Source organism: Eublepharis macularius, chromosome 9 (genome assembly GCF_028583425.1).
Source record: "Eublepharis macularius isolate TG4126 chromosome 9, MPM_Emac_v1.0, whole genome shotgun sequence".
NCBI classification, from domain to species: domain Eukaryota; kingdom Metazoa; phylum Chordata; class Lepidosauria; order Squamata; family Eublepharidae; genus Eublepharis; species Eublepharis macularius.
This window is the reverse complement of record NC_072798.1, coordinates 62,407,868-62,427,598: the sequence shown is the minus strand read 5'-3', so window position 1 is coordinate 62,427,598 and position 19,731 is coordinate 62,407,868. Positions and strand designations below refer to the sequence as shown.

The 19,731-nt window shown below is 39.5% G+C and overlaps 1 protein-coding gene across 3 annotated transcripts in view; it reads left to right on the top strand.

Moving 5' to 3' along the window:
* The window catches only part of LGR5 (leucine rich repeat containing G protein-coupled receptor 5), a 124,787-nt gene that overhangs the window by 28,609 nt on the left and 76,447 nt on the right, over positions 1–19,731 (top strand). For all 3 annotated transcript variants that reach the window (XM_054988404.1, XM_054988403.1, XM_054988405.1), the window contains exons 2-4: positions 9,333–9,404; positions 16,228–16,299; positions 18,662–18,733. In XM_054988404.1, coding sequence (XP_054844379.1) covers positions 9,333–9,404; positions 16,228–16,299; positions 18,662–18,733 — 216 coding nt within the window. The remainder of the gene's footprint in view (positions 1–9,332; positions 9,405–16,227; positions 16,300–18,661; positions 18,734–19,731) is intronic.

Sequence of the window (19,731 nt, the reverse complement as noted above, 5' to 3'; positions counted from 1 at the left end):
ATGGTCATTAGCAAAATAAAATATATTTACATTTCCCCACCTCTATCCCAAATTGTGTTTGAATTTAAGATTAGTTAAGCACCAGAGCCTTATACTGAGCAAATATTGTATCCTTTGCACTACTTCCACAGGAACACATGAAGCTATCCACTAACATCTGAACCTGAATTATAATGAAGTTCATATTGTAGAAGAGCAAAATTTGGGTCTAGAAGCACCTTAAAGGCCAATAATATATCCAGAGTATGAGCTTTTGAGAGTCAGAGCTTATAAGCAAGATGTCCTTATAATCTAGGTGACCAAGAGGTACCTTTTCCCACTCCTTGTATCTAATGAAGGGAGCTTGGACTCTTGAAAGCTCATACCCTGGAAATTTATTGGTCTTTAAGCTGCTATTGGACCTGAATCTTACTCTTCTACTACAGACCAATGCAGTTACTCACCTGAAACTATGTGCATGTTGTATTTGTTGTATGTAAGGTTATAATTCTGACCTATGACAAAAGGGAAAATCTAAAATAGCAGCTATTTATTCATGAGTTCTGACATGTTTTAATCAAAAGCTTATTTTTTCAGAGAAGTAATTGTACTTCAAACTGGAGAAATGAAAGAATAAGGGAACTGGTTGGGAGAGAAATTGGCTACAACATGAAAATCTAGTCGTATGGCTATAAAATCAGGGATCTGTCATCCCTGATTTTATAAAATCATAAAATCTAAACTATCTGTCATCACTGTACAGTTCACTTAGTGAGTGTACAGTATTGGCATGGTTTTGCATGCAGACTCTGCACTGTAACTGAACAGCAGCCAACACAGCAGAGCACAGGAAGGTCCATACACATCACAGAGTCTACAAGGGGACGAATGGGGGTGGACAAATCAGGCTTCATAATGGCCACCAGCAACAAGAACAGTCCAATGTTATCATCACTTTCTAGCCCTACACATGGCATAGTCTCCTTTTCTCTATTTCCAGAGTGCCAATGAACCCTCCTGCCTTTCTGTTTGTTCATTTCTTAGTAACTGTGGCTGGGAAGTCCAGCTAAACCTTTCCATGAATGGTTACAGTTTGACTGTTGAGATCACCAGCCTGTGACCAAGAGAAACTTTACTCTTGTTTTCTAGACATGAGCAACCTGTGTAGGAAAGCAGATAGAAGAGTAGGCAGTTAGACGCTTGACTGGGAGAAATAATGCTTCTGCTGCTGGCTTGTGGCTGCAGTGTGAACATTCATGTGCAATGTTTCCAGAATCACACAGGCTATTTAGTGGTCATGTCCCCACTGTGTCTTTGTGACCTGATTTTTGTGGGCCATTGATGGGAGAAGCATTTAAGAATAATACTAGAAACACTGGATATAATTATCTCCAGCCCTACGTCATCCACTCCTACTGTATGGGTAATTGTTCTTTATTTATTTTGCCATCTGTTATCGAAATACAATGAATGACACTTGAATTTACTTTTGTTACATCAACCTGGTAATTTATTGCTCACCAAACTGAGATCATAGTTTGCAAAGGAAGTGGAGAATTTCATTTCTGGGGAGGGGAAAGTGATTAATATGACAAGTTGCCCGATATGTTCAAGAACAGAAGTAATCAAAGTTTCAAATTCTTAGCTCTAGAAATAAAATGTCAACTGCTTGCCTGATTAATTTAGCATTATATATGAAATCTGAGCTTTTAGCTTTGCTTTATTCTTCAGATCTCTAATTACGTGCTCTTCCTGTTCCCTCTGCTAGAATCTTAACTAAATAGCAAAATAATTTCCTGAAGAGATTGATCATTCATGTCAGATATTGCACTGTATCCCGACTGATATTTTAAACAATACTTTTGTGTAAATAAAACACAAGCATGAGAGTTGGTACAGTGTAGTCACTAGGAGATTGAGCTGTGAGCCTGGAAGTGTCTGGTTGAGATCTTGTCTTAGCCAAGAACCCACTATGTAGATAAGGCAAACCCCTATGGAGAATGTTATTTGTTTGTTTGTTTGTTTAAAATCACTATACCCAGTCTTTTTTCTGAGACTCGAGGTGACTCATACAGGCAAGCTGCAATTAAACCTGAAAGAGCAAAATAGCTGAGATAAGCAATATTCAGTGGAGTGGATACAACCATCCCCCCATACAGCCCTGTTCCAAGCTAAGGAGCCTTCTCCCAACTCAAGCAGCTTTCCGAAGTTTGAAGAAATGCTTCCAACTTGAGCTAAAAGGGGGGTACAAATATGTTAATAAATAAACAAATGAATAAATAAAATTTCTTTAGCAGAGTGGTGGAATAGGTGCAGGGTCCATCCCACTGACAAAATCATAGCCAAGCTTTCCCCTCTCAAAAATTATCAAAAGTTCTCTGAAAAATGATGTTGCACGCTTTTTGAAAAGCAGAGAGCAAGGGTGCCCTCCTTGCCCATTGTGGCAAGCCATTTCAAAGCATCAGTGCCAGAATGGAGAATCACCTAGTTCTGGCAGTTACCAAATGAACTAACCTAAGGGGATAGATCCAGAGGAGTTAGCCGTGTTAGTCTGTAGTGGCAAAATCAAAAAGAGTCCAGTAGCACCTTTAAGACTAACCAATTTTATTGTAGCATAAGCTTTCGAGAATCACAGTTCTCTTCGTCAGATGCATGGAGGGCTTCTGTATCTCATTATCACAGGTAACTGATTTCCTTTACAAAAGCAGGGTCAGGGGGAGGCCAGTGGCACCTGGCATGGGCTTTCGAGGATCGCAGTTCTCTTTGTCAGATGCACCTGGCGGGGAGAGCTGTGATTCTCTAAGGCTTGTGCTGCAGTGGAATTGGTTGGTCTTGGAGGTGCTACTGGACTCTTTTTTATTTTGCTACTACAGACTAACACTTCTAACTCCTCTGAACCTTTACAGAAGCAAACTGATCTCCATATCAGAAGGAGCTGTTTGCATCTACATATCAGAAGGAGCTGTTTGCATCTAACCCACCCTCCCCTCTCCTCCTCTATATCTGACCAGTTTCTTTTGGCCCTCCATGCATCTGACGAAGAGAACTATGATTCTCGAAAGCTTATGCTACAGTAAAGTTGGTTAGTCTTAAAGGTGCTACTGAACTCTTTTTGATTTAACCTAAGGGGAGAGCACTGTAAGGAGAAGGTCACTTGAAGAAGGCAAGAATATAATAATGGCCTGTCTCATAACAATTAATGAAATTAGTACCTAGTGCAGTTGGTCAGGATGGGAGCAGACCATAGGCTCATGGACTCTCATTTTTACTAAGCCGTCTTCCATGCAACCCCTCCCTCTCTTTTTTCAGTTTTAGACATTGTGTAACATTACATCTTCATTGGAGCTAACCATAGCTGCTATTGATCTCAGGTCGCAAATCGCTATCAACTTTGGCTGAAAGCTAATCTTGGTTAGAGTTAAACGTGGGTATAACATTAAACGATGGTTAATACTGATAAGGAAAAGGAAGAGGAAATTCATGCAGGGAAGGAGAAAAGGAGGGACAGAAAGTATGCCAGCCTATGTTCTACTTTTGATCTCTTAACCTTGGTTAAGACTGCACTAGTTTCATCTGCACTAGGCAAATGTGTGTAAAATGCTATGAATTTTTTTAATACTGTATAAAGGTACTATATAACAAGGCTTGGTAGGTGGGGGGCGTTTAATCTTATTGAATTTAGGGAATTGGGAGGTATTTTATTGTATCTGAGTGCCAATTTTTGGCTCTGTTGCAACTTTTTCTGAAAATTTATGCGTCTTACAAATGTAGGAACCAACAGCTTCAGCACTAACATGGTTTCAACATGAGATGGGGAACCAGAATTAATCTTTAAAAATAGTGCAGTAGTGTTTTCTATGATACAACCAATATTTCTAAGCTGGTAGTTATTCATCATCTCTTGAAGCTGAAGAATTTTGTGTAATTGTATACTTTAATAAGGAATGGTGGTTGTAAATAACTCTTCTAGTACTGCAAAAGAAACTTGTCAACTAATGTGCATTTGTAAATCAAGCTACAGCAAGTTCTGAGAAATGAATAACTTAGCAATGTATAACTGTAAGCATTCAGCCAAGTATCCATGATCTCTGTAAAGTGTTTGAATGGATAATTTCTTGTGTAGCTTCCATGCATTTCAATGGGCTAGGGCAAGAAATGTTCCATGGAATTTGCTCTAAGGTTTTACTAAAGTTGTTCTTCATTCTTATCAGTATAGCTTTTCAGTACCCGTCTTCCTCCAAACTTCATAATTATATACCCGCCATAGGCAGTATTCTTGCTAGCCTTAATTAGGGCAGCATCAATTTTAAACAGTTTGCCTATTGACATAGTTAGGCAAGTTATGAGTCATACATTGTCCTCAGAACTCATTTTTGAGGTTATGTACAAATTGAGGTTAGTAGTGGATAGCTTCATGTATTTCTGTGGAAGTAGTGTAAAGGATACAATATCTGCTAATTATAAGGCCTAGGTTCTTTAAAAAATCTGAAATTCAAACACAAGTTGGGATAGAGATAGGGAAATATAAATATATTTTATTCTGCTAACGACTGTGGGGAGATTGAGCACCATTTCTGAGTCAGGTCCTATAAAGCAGTATCAAGCTATACAACGATAGGATTCCTGAAACTTCTACTGTTCTATATGGTAGGTGTAGCATAGTAAGTGAAGTGCTCATATGTTTAAAACCAAAACCTGCTTATGAGTCTCTGTCTAGAGCCAGGGAGAGGGATGGGGAAAATACCTAAAATTCCTTTAAAAATGCATTTAGTGATTTGAATTGAGAGTTAGTCTCTCTGCACAAGGCATTTTACACGTGTAGGATCAAGTGAAAGATCTTACACTTGTTTTCCCATTGTGGATACATATGCCCTGGTAGGGAAACAGAGTACACTTGAATATAAGACCGTGCAGAAAGTAAGAGTCTCTCTACATGAGACCTCTTACACAAAGGATGCTCAAGTGAATGGAGATGCGATGTTAGCTGGGAAGTATAGTTGCTCTGTCAGTTTCACCTCTCTAGAGGGTTTGTTTATTTCATTTTTGCCTCCTCCGAGGCTCTGTCAATTTCACGTACCCTTAGAGCAACTACGCTTCTCAGCTAACATTGCGTTTCCCTTCACTTGCGCATCCTCGTGTAAGAAGTCTTGTGTACAGTGACTCTAAGTTTCTCTATGTAAGATGTCTTGTGTAGAGAGACTCTTAGGCAGGCAGGCAGGCACCAGGGGTGAATATAATGCTAATAGGATGGCACACACAATATCAGGACCCTGGACAGAACACTTTGGGGGGCTGCTGGGGGCAAGGCTGGGACTAACAAGCAAGAAACGAGTGTTGCTCTGGCACTATTCAGAAGCCAATTGAGGGCTGAAATATTGTTGTAGGAAGATGTGCTCTTGGACCAGATTCCTGGAGGAGATCATCATTTTGTTAAAGCTCCTGAGGTAGGCACTGCATGTAATGTTGGTCATTCTGTTCACTCACTGCTGCCTCTGGGACCATTGTGGTGGTAATAGCAGAATGCCAGAAGCTGGTGGAGTTTCTAGATAGAAGATTTATCTTTAAATGCCAGCAGGAGGATATTACTGGGGACAGGGAATGCAAGAAAATTATCTATAGAAGTTCTTTTCTTTCATCATCAGGGTCTTTGGGTTTTAGAGGAGATGTTTTCCTCGCTGAAGCATCCTGAAATAACCTAATGATAGACTGTCTGCTAATGACAATGGTGAATTTTGGAGTTTGCATGTCTATTTTAAGCTCAAACCACCCTCCTTTTGGAATTCCCAGTCTGAAATGTGTTTGGTGCCAGTCACAAAGCCAGCCAGCCCTGCTTCCGTAAATGCAGCCACATCTTCTCTTTCACAGTCAAGCAACAGCAGTGACTGCAAAAGCTGGTTATGTGAGTAGCACGCTCAAGACAGGGTCCGCCCAGTTCCTTACAGGTCCCATCTTGTCTCTATGAAATTGTGATTCAATGAGTGCTTTACAGATGCATGGACAAGTTTCTAAGGCAAAATACAGATTTATAGCAGTCAATGCATGGGCCAGGTGTTCCCTGATATGATTTAGAATGAGAGGGAGCAGTCCAGATACTCACAGAGAATTAGGGGGTGCTTAGAATTTCCATTCCACTATTCAAAATTTCCCTCTTCCAGGATAGTCTAAGCCAGGGTTCCTCAATGTGGTGCCTGTGACTGCCATGGCCCCCAGCAAGTGTTTTTAGGAAGTGGTTCAGGCCACGTGGGACTTTGCCTAGAGGGCTTCTGATTAGCCATTGGAGATCTGATTGGCTCTGCAGGTTTTTAAAAACTTCCTTGAGCAGCAGCTGTCACCTCAGTACAAAGATCTTCACTGTATGCCTGACGATATGCTGTGTGTTTGCAAGAAACTAGTTTTAAACAATATATTCATTTTTAAAAGAGCATCCTGTTAAACAGAGCTTTTTGCCTGAAATGTTGAAGAACAACTGTTTGCTTGACTTCATTCTCTGAGTTTTTGTAGCTGGCTCCACCTCTTGTGGCAGCCATTTTTCAGTTAAGTCCAGGGCTTTTTTTCAGCGGGAACGTGGTGGAACGGAGTTCCAGCTCCTCTTGAAAATACTTAGCAGTAGTGCATGAAAATAATATTATTTCAAAGAATCCCTTGTGTTTCTTCCTCATTTCTCTCTTGAGAGTTCCACCACCTCTTTTCCCAGAAAAAAACCCCCTGGTTAAGCCCATCATTCAGGCCAGAATTCCAAAGGTGCCTACAGGCTCAAAAAGGTTGTGGACCCCTGCTCTAAGCTGTCTGGGACTGGGACAGGTTAATTTCCCCTTCCTCTAATTTCTCCCCCCCCCTTTAACTGATAGCTGCTGTCAACATCCTATACCTTCTGGAGCATATTTGATTCTCATAAGGCTGTTTCAAAGTTTCCACTCTCATTTTTGGTTAATTTACAATGTCATATTTTCTGCATACCTAGAGGGTCCCCTAACTCCCATACTTTGTGTGTGTGTTGCCTCGTATTGCAGCTTTCACCATCCACAAGAAGCCAATCAGGTTACAATTAAACATAGTGATGATAATTACATTAGGCTGATGTAGATAAATCTAGGACTCTTATGAAATTAGTATCCAGTCCATAAACATATATATTAACATATGAACTCAAGAAATATCTACATCACCATATCTGTCTTTGTTAAAGTATATTTTTTTATATTTAGATAATTGTGCTTGTACAGGATCTGATTCTGTTATTCCAGAATCAGTTCTGTTCCGAACATGTCCCTTGAGTTATGAAGTATTCATTAAAACCTACAACTGTATTTTTTGCTTATACTGTCATCACCCAAAAGGCTTTATCTTATTGTCCATTAATATATAATTAATTCAATTGATGGGGTTTCATTTATTTTATTTTTGTATTTTTGCCAAAGGAACTCTTTTGTTCCTTTGCCAAAATAAAGGGATAGTAGCCAACTACTGAGGAGAAAGAAAAGCATGATTAAACACTACAGCAAAAGAATGGAATTTAATAACCACACTGGATCTGTTTAATAAATTAGCTTTGGAAATGCCTGTTAAACAATTCATTTCTAGAAGAAAATGGATAGCTGTTAAGAAACATTAATAAATATGTCATTTATTTCCTATTCTGTTCTTTATATTTGTATGGTCCAGGAAATAGCTGTAAAACTAATAAAAACACTTAAAAGTGCTTGCTAAAAGCAGTTGTAACCTCTGATGTGAATAACCAGCATGATTAATAAGAATTTTAAATGTATGCAGTAATAAAAATCAGATCTTTTATTTACAATAGCCTTTCTCATGAGATGAAAGAAATTCTAAATCTCAGTATCATTTACTTCCTGATTTGCAATCTGAATCTCATCACAGAATTCTTAAATTCAGAGCTCATTTCCGCTCATAAAAACAGTAGGTTAAACATAAGTGTTCTATTTTAACTAGATTATGGGCCACTACGTGTTTTCTTTAAAAAGAAATGTGGCTTAAAACAATAGCAATGTCTAATACATTGGTCTTGATTGTATCAGTGTTTACACCTGGGCAAAGGAGGAAATATCCTGCTGCTGTTTTTAGATTGGTTTTTAATGTTTTTTACATATCTGCTGTTTTCATGTTTGTTTCCTCAAATTGATTTGTTGTTGCAATGCTGACAGTGTTTGGCCATTTTCTAGGCATGGAGCAGGGAGACACTGGAGTGTGTGGGGGAAAGGTAGTTGTGAATTTCCTGCATTGTGCAGGGGGTTGGACTAGATGTCCTTGGAGGTACCTTCCATCTCTATGATTCTGTGATTCTAATTAATTCTGTGAGAGTCATATTTTGCATGCAGTGCTTAATTTGCACCTCGTTAACTCTGTGCCCTCATGGGCAAAATCCACTGAGAAGTTTTTTTGCGCACAACCTGAAACGAATAGGACTACATTTTTTAGATGTTCCCATTCATATGGGGCTTGTGCAAGAGAATGTACCAATGGATTTTTGCCCTGTACAGGCTAAGATAATTAACTGTGCTCTTGTATAGCATGCTTATTTTAATAAGACATATACAGAACAACTTCTCAGTGGACTGAGCCCAAAACAATTGTGCTGCCATATTTGTGGAAAGCACTGGACTATATAAAAGATCTGATCAAGTGGACTATAGAATAAAAGTAAAGTTGATTTGAATTGTGACCAGATCTTAGAATGCTGGTGATTTCCTGTGCCAAGAACTGCTGTGGAACCCCACCAGGAAGTGTGCTACATAGCAGGATCACATTGCTCCATTGCTTTATGGTTCATTTCACCTATTTAATGCAACCTGAGAACCTGCAAAAGGAGCACGTTAAAAGGAGAACGTTGGGGGAGTGTGTTTGATTTCTATGAATAAAAATATTTGTTTTTTCAGTATCAGAACAGTAACATAGGACAAAATCTCTAGAGCTGTGCTTCATGTTCTGCAGCCAGAGAGAGAGATAGCGGCGTGTTTCAAGTTCAAGTAAATGTTCAGATATTGCTGCTGAGTGCCTGCAACAGTCCATTACTATTAAGAAGCTAAAGTATCTTTCTTCAGATTGTGGCAAATTTCCCATTTTTTTAAAGAACATGTATTAAAATAATGTAGATGGGAGGGAATGGCTTAATTATGTAAGAACACGTAGAAATTGCTGAAAAAAATCATCATTAAAGCATGTTATATATCTTTTTTATCAATAGCATAGATATGCTCTGGAGTAAACAAACTTTAGATGCTCGGGTTAATTTATTAACACTTCCTGAACGTGTTGCTTTAAAATGTATAGAATGGACAGCTAGATACCGTGGTTGTGCATGTGGTATTAAGACTCTTATCTGTTTTCTTCTGCAGTGATCTCAGTATGAACAACATCTCAAAGCTACCCTCAAGCTCTCTGCACAATCTCCGCTTCCTAGAAGAGCTGTACGTACCATTGTATACTTGATTGACATATCTGAGAGCCAGGCACATTCCTGAGTTTGTCTCTTGTCTTTACGCTGGGAACCAGTTTAACACGGCACAGGGAAGTTGTGAGCGCTGACACTTTTGGCACATGCGGAAACACTTAGTTGGGGAAAAAAGCAGTTGCTTTTGATTCTGGAAATGAACTTATTTTTAAAAAGTTACTGAGGCTACAAATTTTCTAAGTAAAGACAGAACCAAACAATTTTTGATTTACTATTTTTTTTAAGCAAGTGTTGTTTAAAAGAGCTGGATTGCTATTTGGAAATAGCTAAGCAGCAGGATATTAAAAGTTTGAATACTGGCTCATGTTTATTAAAATAGCAAGTAAAGTTATAATCAAAACCAAAACCTGCTGCCTGGTTCTGCTTGTGTCAAGGACACTCGCATTCCCATTTCAGAGCACTACATCTTCTTGTTGTAATCACTTTTAATTACTGTTTCCTTAGTCTTTAGCTTTTAGCATCCCTCAAGGCTAATTCTGAAATACAGAATCTTGTATTGCTTACTTCTGCTGTACTTGGTGTTTTTCTGTTTTAAAAGAAGGGAAGTATGCCGTAAAAATAGTTAATCAAACACAGGATCACAAATGGAATGTTGATTAGATGTGATGATGGCCAGCAGGAAGTGGAATGTGCTCTGTGCACAAAAGTCTGGAATATAACAAAGTGACCATAGTAAAGCCCATTAGTTTGGGGTGGGGGAGCTTTCAAATTCTCACTTTTTTATAATAGTAATGTAAGAAGTGAAACATCACAAATATTCTAGGAATGTTCACTAGGCAAACCGTTTGGACATAAATTGGTTTCTTCTTTAGTGATGCCACAATCTGCAACTTTAATTACTAGAAAACTAAAAAAAAATTACAGATTGTGAGAAGTACAATACTATTAGGCTTGCCAAGTGTCCGCTTATGGTGGGCAAGAGCCTGGCAATCCATGCCTCTGCCCTCCAAACACCAGCTGATCACCAGGTTGGAGGTACATGCACCTGTCATCCCTGACCATTGACATCACTTCTGGCATGACCTGAAAGCAACAGCATCACTCTAGACCTGAGTCTTCAACACAGTGAAAAGTTGGAGCTTTTTGCCAAAATGCTAAAGAAGCAGCCCTGGAGTGACACTGTCACTTGTAGGTTGTACCAGAAGTGACATTATCGTCCATGGACAATGGGCCACATGCACTCCAGTAAATTCCCCTCTCTCACCCCCACCTCCCACCAGTTGCCAGGGTGGACCTGGTAGCCCTGTATGTATGGTATCTTGGAATCGCTTCTTCACATACACACACGCATGCACCCTGAAAAGGAAAATAATGTCTTCTTTACTTAAAAGTGTTAGGAAACAGGTTGTGATAGTTGTTCCAGGGAGAGATGGTCCCATGGTGATGGAAATGATAGATCAAGACTAAACCTTCTCTTTACTTCAGTTTTGCCCACTGGAAGAGTTGGTCATATTTGGAGAAAGGCTCAAAGTTTTACGGTCATACAGTGGAATTCAAAATGCAAAATTATGTGAGAAGATCTTGATGGGAATCCTGGCTATTGACTGCCGTATCAATGCTCTGAATGCCAGTACAGCCTATTACTCTACACAGTCTCGCCATCCAGTCTCCAGCAACTGCCTATAATGGAGTAAATAAGCATGAACTGTAGAACCTGCAGCCACTTGATCGTTTCTGCAGCTATAAAGAAGAAAGCAAGTTATGTTGCTGGAGCCGGTTAAGCCACCATTGAATAAGACATATCTAATTTCCTTTTTAAGACAGAAAAATTGTTCTTTTCAAACAGAGTGGGCAAAGCTCCAAGTAATTTTTAGTACACTACTATTACTCAATAACTTTACAGCAGGTGCCCTTAGCCGAATAAAGCACAGATAAATTCACTCTAGGTCTGAACTGTTTTTCCCCCTTTCTTTTTCAACACAATGATTTTGGAATTAGTTTCAGATAACAAGCATTTTGCAGGCCAAGTGACAAAGCCATCTTAAAATGTAGTTCTGTCTTGATTACAGGTGCAGACTAATAAACTGTGCTTAACACCATTTAAAAAAGAATATAATGTATTCTTGCATGAATTCAGATTTTATCTTTTTAATCAGTGCAAGAGTGCTTTCTAAAACTGTTTAATAATTAAAATAAACAGTGTAAAAAAGCAATTAATTCTTTTTTAAAGCAATATTGCCAGCTTTTAAAAAATAGAAGTGTAATAAAATCAAGCAATATTAGAAAGTTAATTTCTTACAAGTCACATCTGAATGAGATAAAGTGGGCGAGAAAGGACATATAGGAGCCTTGGCTTCACTGGATTTATGCATGAGTAATTGTGTGCTGGTTTGCCATTTACTGTACCCAGTCCAAAGAACTACAATCTCAGTAGAAGACGGCATGCCAGACTCTCCACTCAAGTTTCAGAGCTGTTGAGGTTGGACAGCAGGAATGGGTGCAGTCAGTGCCACATGCTTTAGTCTCCAAATAACTTTTATGGTTATTGCTGGGTCTGGCCTCAATGAGTGCTCCCTCAAAGGAGGGAGCCCTGAAAAGAGCCTTGCCTTTGCCTTTTACTGACAAAAACCAAGCCTTGAAGGCTGTTAATACTTTTGTGGTTGCCTAGCAATAGCCACTGGGCAATCATTTCTTAAAATTACAGGCACTGCTTTTGTCTTTGGGGGACGGGCGGTTAACACTCCAGTGTATTATTATTTTAGTATTCAGATTTTTCTGCAAACCTAGCCTCTTTTTCAAGTTTGTAGAAAGATCTGCCTTGTCTGCTCATGGCTCCAGGCCCTAGATTTAAGTATCTACAGATTTATCCATGTTGAGGATTGGATATAATAATAACTGCACTTATATACCGCTCTCCTAGACAGATTAGTGCCTCATCCAGAGCAGTGAACAAAGTGTTATATTATCCCCACAATACAGCTGGGGCTGAGAGGAGTAGCTTACCCAAGGTCACCTGCTGAGCTCATGACAGTAGTGGAATTCGAACCAATGGAGTGCTGATTCGCAGCTGAACCACTTAACCACTGTGCTACAGCATTGTTTCCCTTCAAATTTTGGAGAGGATTTAGTAATGAAGTTTGAAAGAGGACCCATCAGGGCCAGACACATTGTTATAATGGTATAACAATATTTAATTGCCATTTTTAATTAAATAAAACACTCCTTCAATGATAGTGGTAGTAGGAAATGGCCACTGCAAGGGTCTGGGGCAAGGAAAATGGCACTGATGTGGTAGTCTTTACCTTCCACGTGAGTGCAACCCTGGCCTTGCTGTAATCTTTCCTCAAATATTGCAGAAAAACGGGTTTGGGAAAGATCACAGGAAATGCAGGAAAATCCTAAGAGGGCATGGAAGCACCATGATAACCAATCACTGTTTTTAAATTCCAAAAGAATCAACCCATGATTCATAAAAAATATAGCATAGGCATTGGACTAGCCAGATGAGCCGTAACAGGAAAGTTATATTACTTAAATAACTAAAAATTATTAGGGTGCTTGTTTTTGCTTAATGTAAACAAAAAGCAAATAATGAATAATCATGAAATTAATTTTCTACTTCACAAAATTGAAATTTGAGATCCACATGAACAAGGTGGCCAGGCATGCAATTATGTAAGAAATGCACGGCCCTGGTCATAAATCAATGACATGCCCCCTCCAAGCATCTCTGTTCAGCTCTCAGCAGAGAGATAAATTTTTAACTATCAAATTTCAAATTTGTAATAAAGATCTATGCAAAGTCCAGTGGTTTTCTGTTCTTCTATACTGTTACTAGCTCCACAGAATTCAATTGCAGTAATCAATGCAAATTCTAATAATACACAGTTCAATCCCACCTACATGAGAATACATTTACTGCAGAAATTTATTTGCATGTATAACTTTTCAGAGGCTATAAAATTTTGGCTGACAGGTTTTAAACACACACCATCTTAATTGCTTGCAAAAATTACAATGATTTTCTGTTCAAACTAGGGTTGCCAGCTCCGGGTTGGAAATCTCTGGAGATTTTGAGACAACCTGGGAAGGGTGCACTTTCGGGAGAAGAGTTTATTTATTTTATTTAATTTATGTCATTTATAGTCTGCCTTTCTCAATGAGACTCAAGACTCCAAAACAGTAGTTTTCTCCAGGAGAATGATCTCTATAGTCTGATCAGTTATAATTCCAGATTTCCAGTCCCCTCCTGATGGTTGACAACTTTATTTCAAACACAGTCACATCATGCCTAGATGTGCCAGTTTGGTGTAGTGGTTAAGAGCACGGGACTCTAATCTGGAGAGCCGGGTTTGATTCCCCACTCCTCCACAAAGCCAGCTGGGTGACCTTGGGCGAGTCACAGTTCTCTTGAGCTCTCTTAGCCCCACCCACCTCACAGGGTGATTGTTGTGGGGTAATAATAACACTTTGTAAACCGCTCTGAGTGGGCATTAAGTTGTCCTGAAGGGCGGTATATAAATCGAATGTTATTATTATTATTATTATTATATATTAATATCCTCAGTCTTTTCTCAAAAGCTTCTGTATTTCAAAATTATAGAAGTCATCAAAATACTAATTAGTGCAAACACAACTTGTCCAGTCTTCCAGTCATTGGCCAGCATTTTGACGTTCCTGGACCCAGGTATGGAAGTTATCCTACTGCCAGCTTCAAACTCAGAACTAAACTACACATTATGAATTACATGAGCCTGCCACAGGGACACTCAGCCAAACTACAGTGTCGAGTACCAGTGGGAATCCATTTAAAGCACCATGGGAGGCCCAATTTGGTTTGAACACTGGTGCAGGGAAGAGGTTTGCAGGGAGCAATATGCATAGCAATAAGACTTGTTAGGCTACTTTAGAAAGTTGAGGTGGAGCCTTTGTATCCCCTCAATCCCTTCTCCATCTAGCTTTTCAGCAATGCTAGATGGTGATAAACCAGGCTTTCAAGTATATAAGTGTGTATTTGGTTTTCTTGCTGTATATAAACTGATTATATAAGGCTAACCTTTTGCTTACTTACTTTGAAGTAGGTATCAATGATCTTAGGGCCAAACTAGTCAAAATGCTGAAAAATCCAGGATTGGATTTCCAATGCAGTGTTTTATTGTGGAAATACCGTTTCCGGCAGGGAGCCTCAGCCGTGGGACAAAGGAGCATTTTCTTAACTATTTTCTCTGTGCTGTTTTCTTGACCTCAAATGGCTTGCAAAGTTTGTGCTTGCCACATAAAGTGTGTAAGTTATGGAGCTGTCAACCTAGGTGGGGGCTGGAATTCTCCAGGAATAACAACTGATCTACAGACTATAGAGATCTTTTCCCGTGGAGAAAATGGTAGCTTCGTAGACTGTAAGCTACATATCCATGTGTTTTGACTGTGTTTTGGGCCAAGTGTTAAAGAATCAACCCTGCCATCACACCATCACTTCCTGGTCATACCAGAAGTGACAGGGATATGAGCGCATGAGCTTTCTCAGCCCTGCCTCCTCCCACCAATCAACTTGCAATCAGTGGGTAGAGGCATAATTTGCAGGGAGTCTGCCCGCTCTAAGGAGACCGCTGGCAAAGTTACTCTTATGTGAGCTGTGGAGCTATTTGTTGTATGAATGCCCATTTTTCTTTCTTCTGTGTCCCCAGTCATTTTTCTACCAAAAATCTGTTTGTGGTAGATTGGAATGCAAACTCCATCTGCAGGGAGGGATCCCTGTAGCGTACTAGCTATAGGCCCTTGCTGTCTGCACCACAGGAACTCGTGTTGGCAATAGCGAAGTTGCATGGTGTATTCATATCTTCCAGGTTTCGTCTTGTTTATGAGAAAGAATAGGGTAATGCCATGAAGGCATGCCATAGTTGTATATTGGTAAGTTCCCACTACCACCACCCCACCTCCCTTCAGTTGCCAGGGCAGACTTGGCAGCCATACTTGGGAAGGGATAAAGAGCTTATGTCCTGTCCTGAACTCATGATCACGCCTTGCTAAGTGAAAATGCTCCTATAAGGAGATACTAAGAACAACAGAAACCACAATTGCACATTGACAAAAGGCACCGCTTTTATAAAAAAAAATGCTGTTTGACAGTTTTTATTCTGCTTCTTTTTTGACATTTGTTTTAGATATTTATTGTTTTACATGTAGGGATAGCTCTGTGCTATTGATAGGCATCTTGAGAATCAATAAAATTGAGAGAATGAGATATGTGTGTTTTAATAAATCACTTTTTTTAAAATGTAAATTTTTACAAGTATACACGTGTATAAAATGAAGGAGAGGGAAATGATGTAAGCCCCTGAGAAGAAATGCAGTTTGCAAATGATGTCAATAAATATAAAATTGATGCTTAAAAATGAATTAGGGACTTTAGTGTAGCATTTTGAGATCAACAAACCTCTTAAGCAACTATGCAGTGTCTCATAGTTAAAAAAGGCCAGCTATTCCAGTTATTGTATTAAAAACTAATGAATCAAAGGTAGTCGTGAAAAAGATACACAACTAGTAGCCTGTCTGTATTCTAGAGTTAAGCATTGTTTGCAACTGAAATAGAGCAGGTTGAACAAGTAGATGTGCATCATAAACTGGATTTATTGAAGCAAATTCATTTGCCCAGCTGCCAGTAAATGGACTGTATAGTTATAGGACGTTTTGCACAGAACATTAATGATTACAAAACAAGGCTCTCAAATAACCGCTTCTGGCCCTGGTGTTTCCAGCATAGCCGTCTTGTACATTTTAACATCCAAATTAATTCCACATGAAAAGAAATCTATCTTTCTTTCTTTTTTTTAACCCTGCAGCCGTCTAGCAGGAAACGGCTTGGCACACGTCCCCAAAGGAGCATTTGCTGGGCTTTTCAGTCTTAAAGTGCTGTAAGTAAACTGCATGTTGCCCGTTTCATTATCCTTATGTTGTTTCTTAAAGCCTTCCAGAATCTAATTTTAATGCAACTCTTTATTCAAGTGAATTACGTGTTTTGATTTGCACACCGGGACAGGAAGATGTACATGTCTCGAAACATACGCATTTGCTACACTGTATTGATAAACCTCTGAACTTGAAACAAGTGGTATTCCAAAAACAGTTTACTCATCAAATGAATGTACAATATCAAAGACAAAATTAATTTCTGCTAATTATTTCTTTTACTGGCTACAAAATGGCACATCTCTTTCAGAGCTATTTCTAAAAATGATGGATAACAAGAAATAATACTTGTTTCAAACTGTGTGGAAAGATAGAAGAAAGAAAGTGTGAATACATGGATTACTTTCAACGTGGCTTTTTAGTAGACATTTTGCTTTCATAATCTTTCATTTTTTGATAGATGTAAGTGTTTCAGGATAAAGTTAGAACTTCTTTAAATGAGAATTATTGTGTTTTTTGGAGGAAATCTTTTTTGTTTCCTTTTAAATCACTTTCCTCCAGAGGAGTCCTGTTTGTAAACATAGTCCCCTCCAGCTAGGATGACTGGCCACATGGTGAACATTACATTGGGTTGTATTGTCGAAGGCTTTTACGGCCGGAGAACGATGGTTGTTGTGGGTTTTCCGGGCTGTATTGCCGTGGTCTTGGCATTGTAGTTCCTGACGTTTCGCCAGCAGCTGTGGCTGGCATCTTCAGAGGTGTAGCTCTGAAGAGGTGCTACACCTCTGAAGATGCCAGCCACAGCTGCTGGCGAAACGTCAGGAACTACAATGCCAAGACCACGGCAATACAGCCCGGAAAACCCACAACAACCATTACATTGGGTTTTCTGCGTATTCAGCCCATGAGGATTGGAGCCGCTTTATCCATCGGTTCTGGCTTCATATTGCTTCAGTTCTTTAATTCTGCGCTTTAAGTGAGTTGAACCAAATTGCTGTCTGTTTTTTATTTCCACACTAGAAAAATGCCCCGATTCTGTTGCTGGCTTTGCGGACTTTTCAGTTTCTTCAGCTGAAGACTAGTCAGTTTATTGTCGAAGGCTTTCACGGCTGGAGAACAATGGTTGTTGTGGGTTTTCCGGGCTGTATTGCCGTGGTCTTGGCATTGTAGTTCCTGACGTTTCGCCAGCAGCTGTGGCTGGCATCTTCAGAGGTGTAGCACCAAAAGACAGAGATCTCTCAGTGTCACAGTGTGGAAAGGATGTAGGTCATTTGTATCTCCTCAGGAGGGGTGGGGTTGAGCTGAGTCATCCTGTAAGAGTTTCCCAGGGTGTGGAATGCTAATGGCGGGAGGCTTCACTGTATCCTGAGGAGGTTCTTTTGCATATGGATTGGTGCTTGATGTGCTAATCTTCTCTGCAGGGCTATTGTCGGGTGTGGAGTGTTTTGTTAGCCTGGTGTTTTTCAGAACTGGAAACCATGCTCTGTTCATTCTTAAGAAGTAGATGAGCTGAGAACTTGTAAGTTTCCTCAGTCAATGGCTGAGGAAACTTACAAAAGCTTGCAATGTTGCCATTTAATTGGGGGGGGGGAATCAGGAAAAAAACTTGATTGGTTGCTGTTCAACCAATCAGGATTTGGGGGCGGGAAGGGAGGGTGAAAAGCACGGCCGGGTCAGGCTTCACACCAAACAAAGCATTCTGCTCTTCAAATAAGCCCCAAATTGAATTTGCTGAGGGGGAAAAATTAGGGTATGTGTGCAGGGATAAAAGCTGCAGAAAAGCCAGGAAAAGATTGATTCTGCAGCAGTTGCAGCCTTTCTTCATGCAAAAAAGTCTGGGAAATAGTTTGAAGACTGAATCGGAGTATTTTGACCCTGTGTGCAGAAGTCTGGAGAGAAATCAATGCAGTGTGGGGCCAGAACCAATGAAAAAGCCCCGTGCAGAAAAGACCAGACCAGACACAACTAACTTCTGAATGGAGACTAACTTTTAGATGTGATAATGTTAGGATTAAAGACAGAGTTATTGATAAAACTAAATTTTCATTAATAAATGCCATAAAATAGTGGGGATACCTATCATCTTTTTGGAAAGATAACTCTGCATACCCATATTATCAATATTATTTTAGGCTCCCCAAACATTTCTTTCCTGTACCGGGTCTCATAATACTGTAGCATGATCTCTAAAAAAGTATTTCAAAAAAGTGCCACTTTGCAGGTTGCACAACTTGCTATTTGGGGCCCAGAATTACTCTTACCAGACCTGACCCTCCCCAGTTTTTTCTGTGGTTTTATGGAAGGTAGGAAAAAACCTGAGTTCTGAACATAAACTTTGTTGTTTACTCCCACTGTATACAAATGCAGAATGCTACAGAACAATATGCTACGGCAAGTTCCAGCTGAGGCACTCCAGAACCTGCACACCCTTCAGTCTCTGTAAGTATATTTGTACTTTCTGTGGCAGACTATGGTATACTTTTAACATAGGGTCAATGCAGACATAGATTATCATCTAACTTGGGCTCCATTAATAGTAGAAATGCAAGTGCATTATGGAAACTGTGATGCAGATCACAATATTTTTGAGAGATATAATGTTCACTGCTTAGACAATAATTCAACAAGGAATTATTTTCTAGAGCATCCTTTTTCATATAGAACTGATTCAGATGTTCTAAAACCTTCCAGCCATAGCATCCAACAAACAATAAATGCATTTAATATTTTATTCCCCCCAAGCAATTCATCATAAAATAAGCAATGATTACTTGTTTCATTCACATCAAAGATCCTACTGAGCCCTGAAAGATAAGACCAAACAGAATTATGTCCACTTATAAGATCAGTTTAGAATTCTGACAGGACTGCCTTATGCAGGATTACTCTGCATGGGATTGCTGTGTGAGTGTCATAGGGCCAAGCTACAAGTGATGAATGACACTTGAATGGCAAGTGAACAGACTCACATGTATTCCTCCCTGTTCACTTGTGCTCTACTTGCCCTCTGCTCGATCACTAGTGGAGGGCAAGTGGAGCGCAAGTGAACAGGGAGGAATGCATGTGAGTTTGTTCACTTGCCGTTCAAGTGTCATTCGTCACTTGTAGCTTGGCCCAGAGTTTTCATTTTAAATAACAGTCAAATAAAAGTCTCCAGTCCTCATGATTTTGGAGATATGTTTGAAAACTATGATGACCAAATAAATACTTAAACAGAAATGAGCAACAGTGAAGCAAGTAAAATGGAACTCAGATTCATTATATTTTCTGCTTTGATTCCCAACAGCTCAAACTGCATCTTTAGATGCATATTAGACCTATGGAAATGATAAGCTCTATAAACAAGGAATTCTTTGTTGTGCAGAGAGAGACTTAACATTTCAGCGAGGTTTCTAAATCAACTGCCTATGTTGCCATCTTTCATTCTTTGTTGTAAA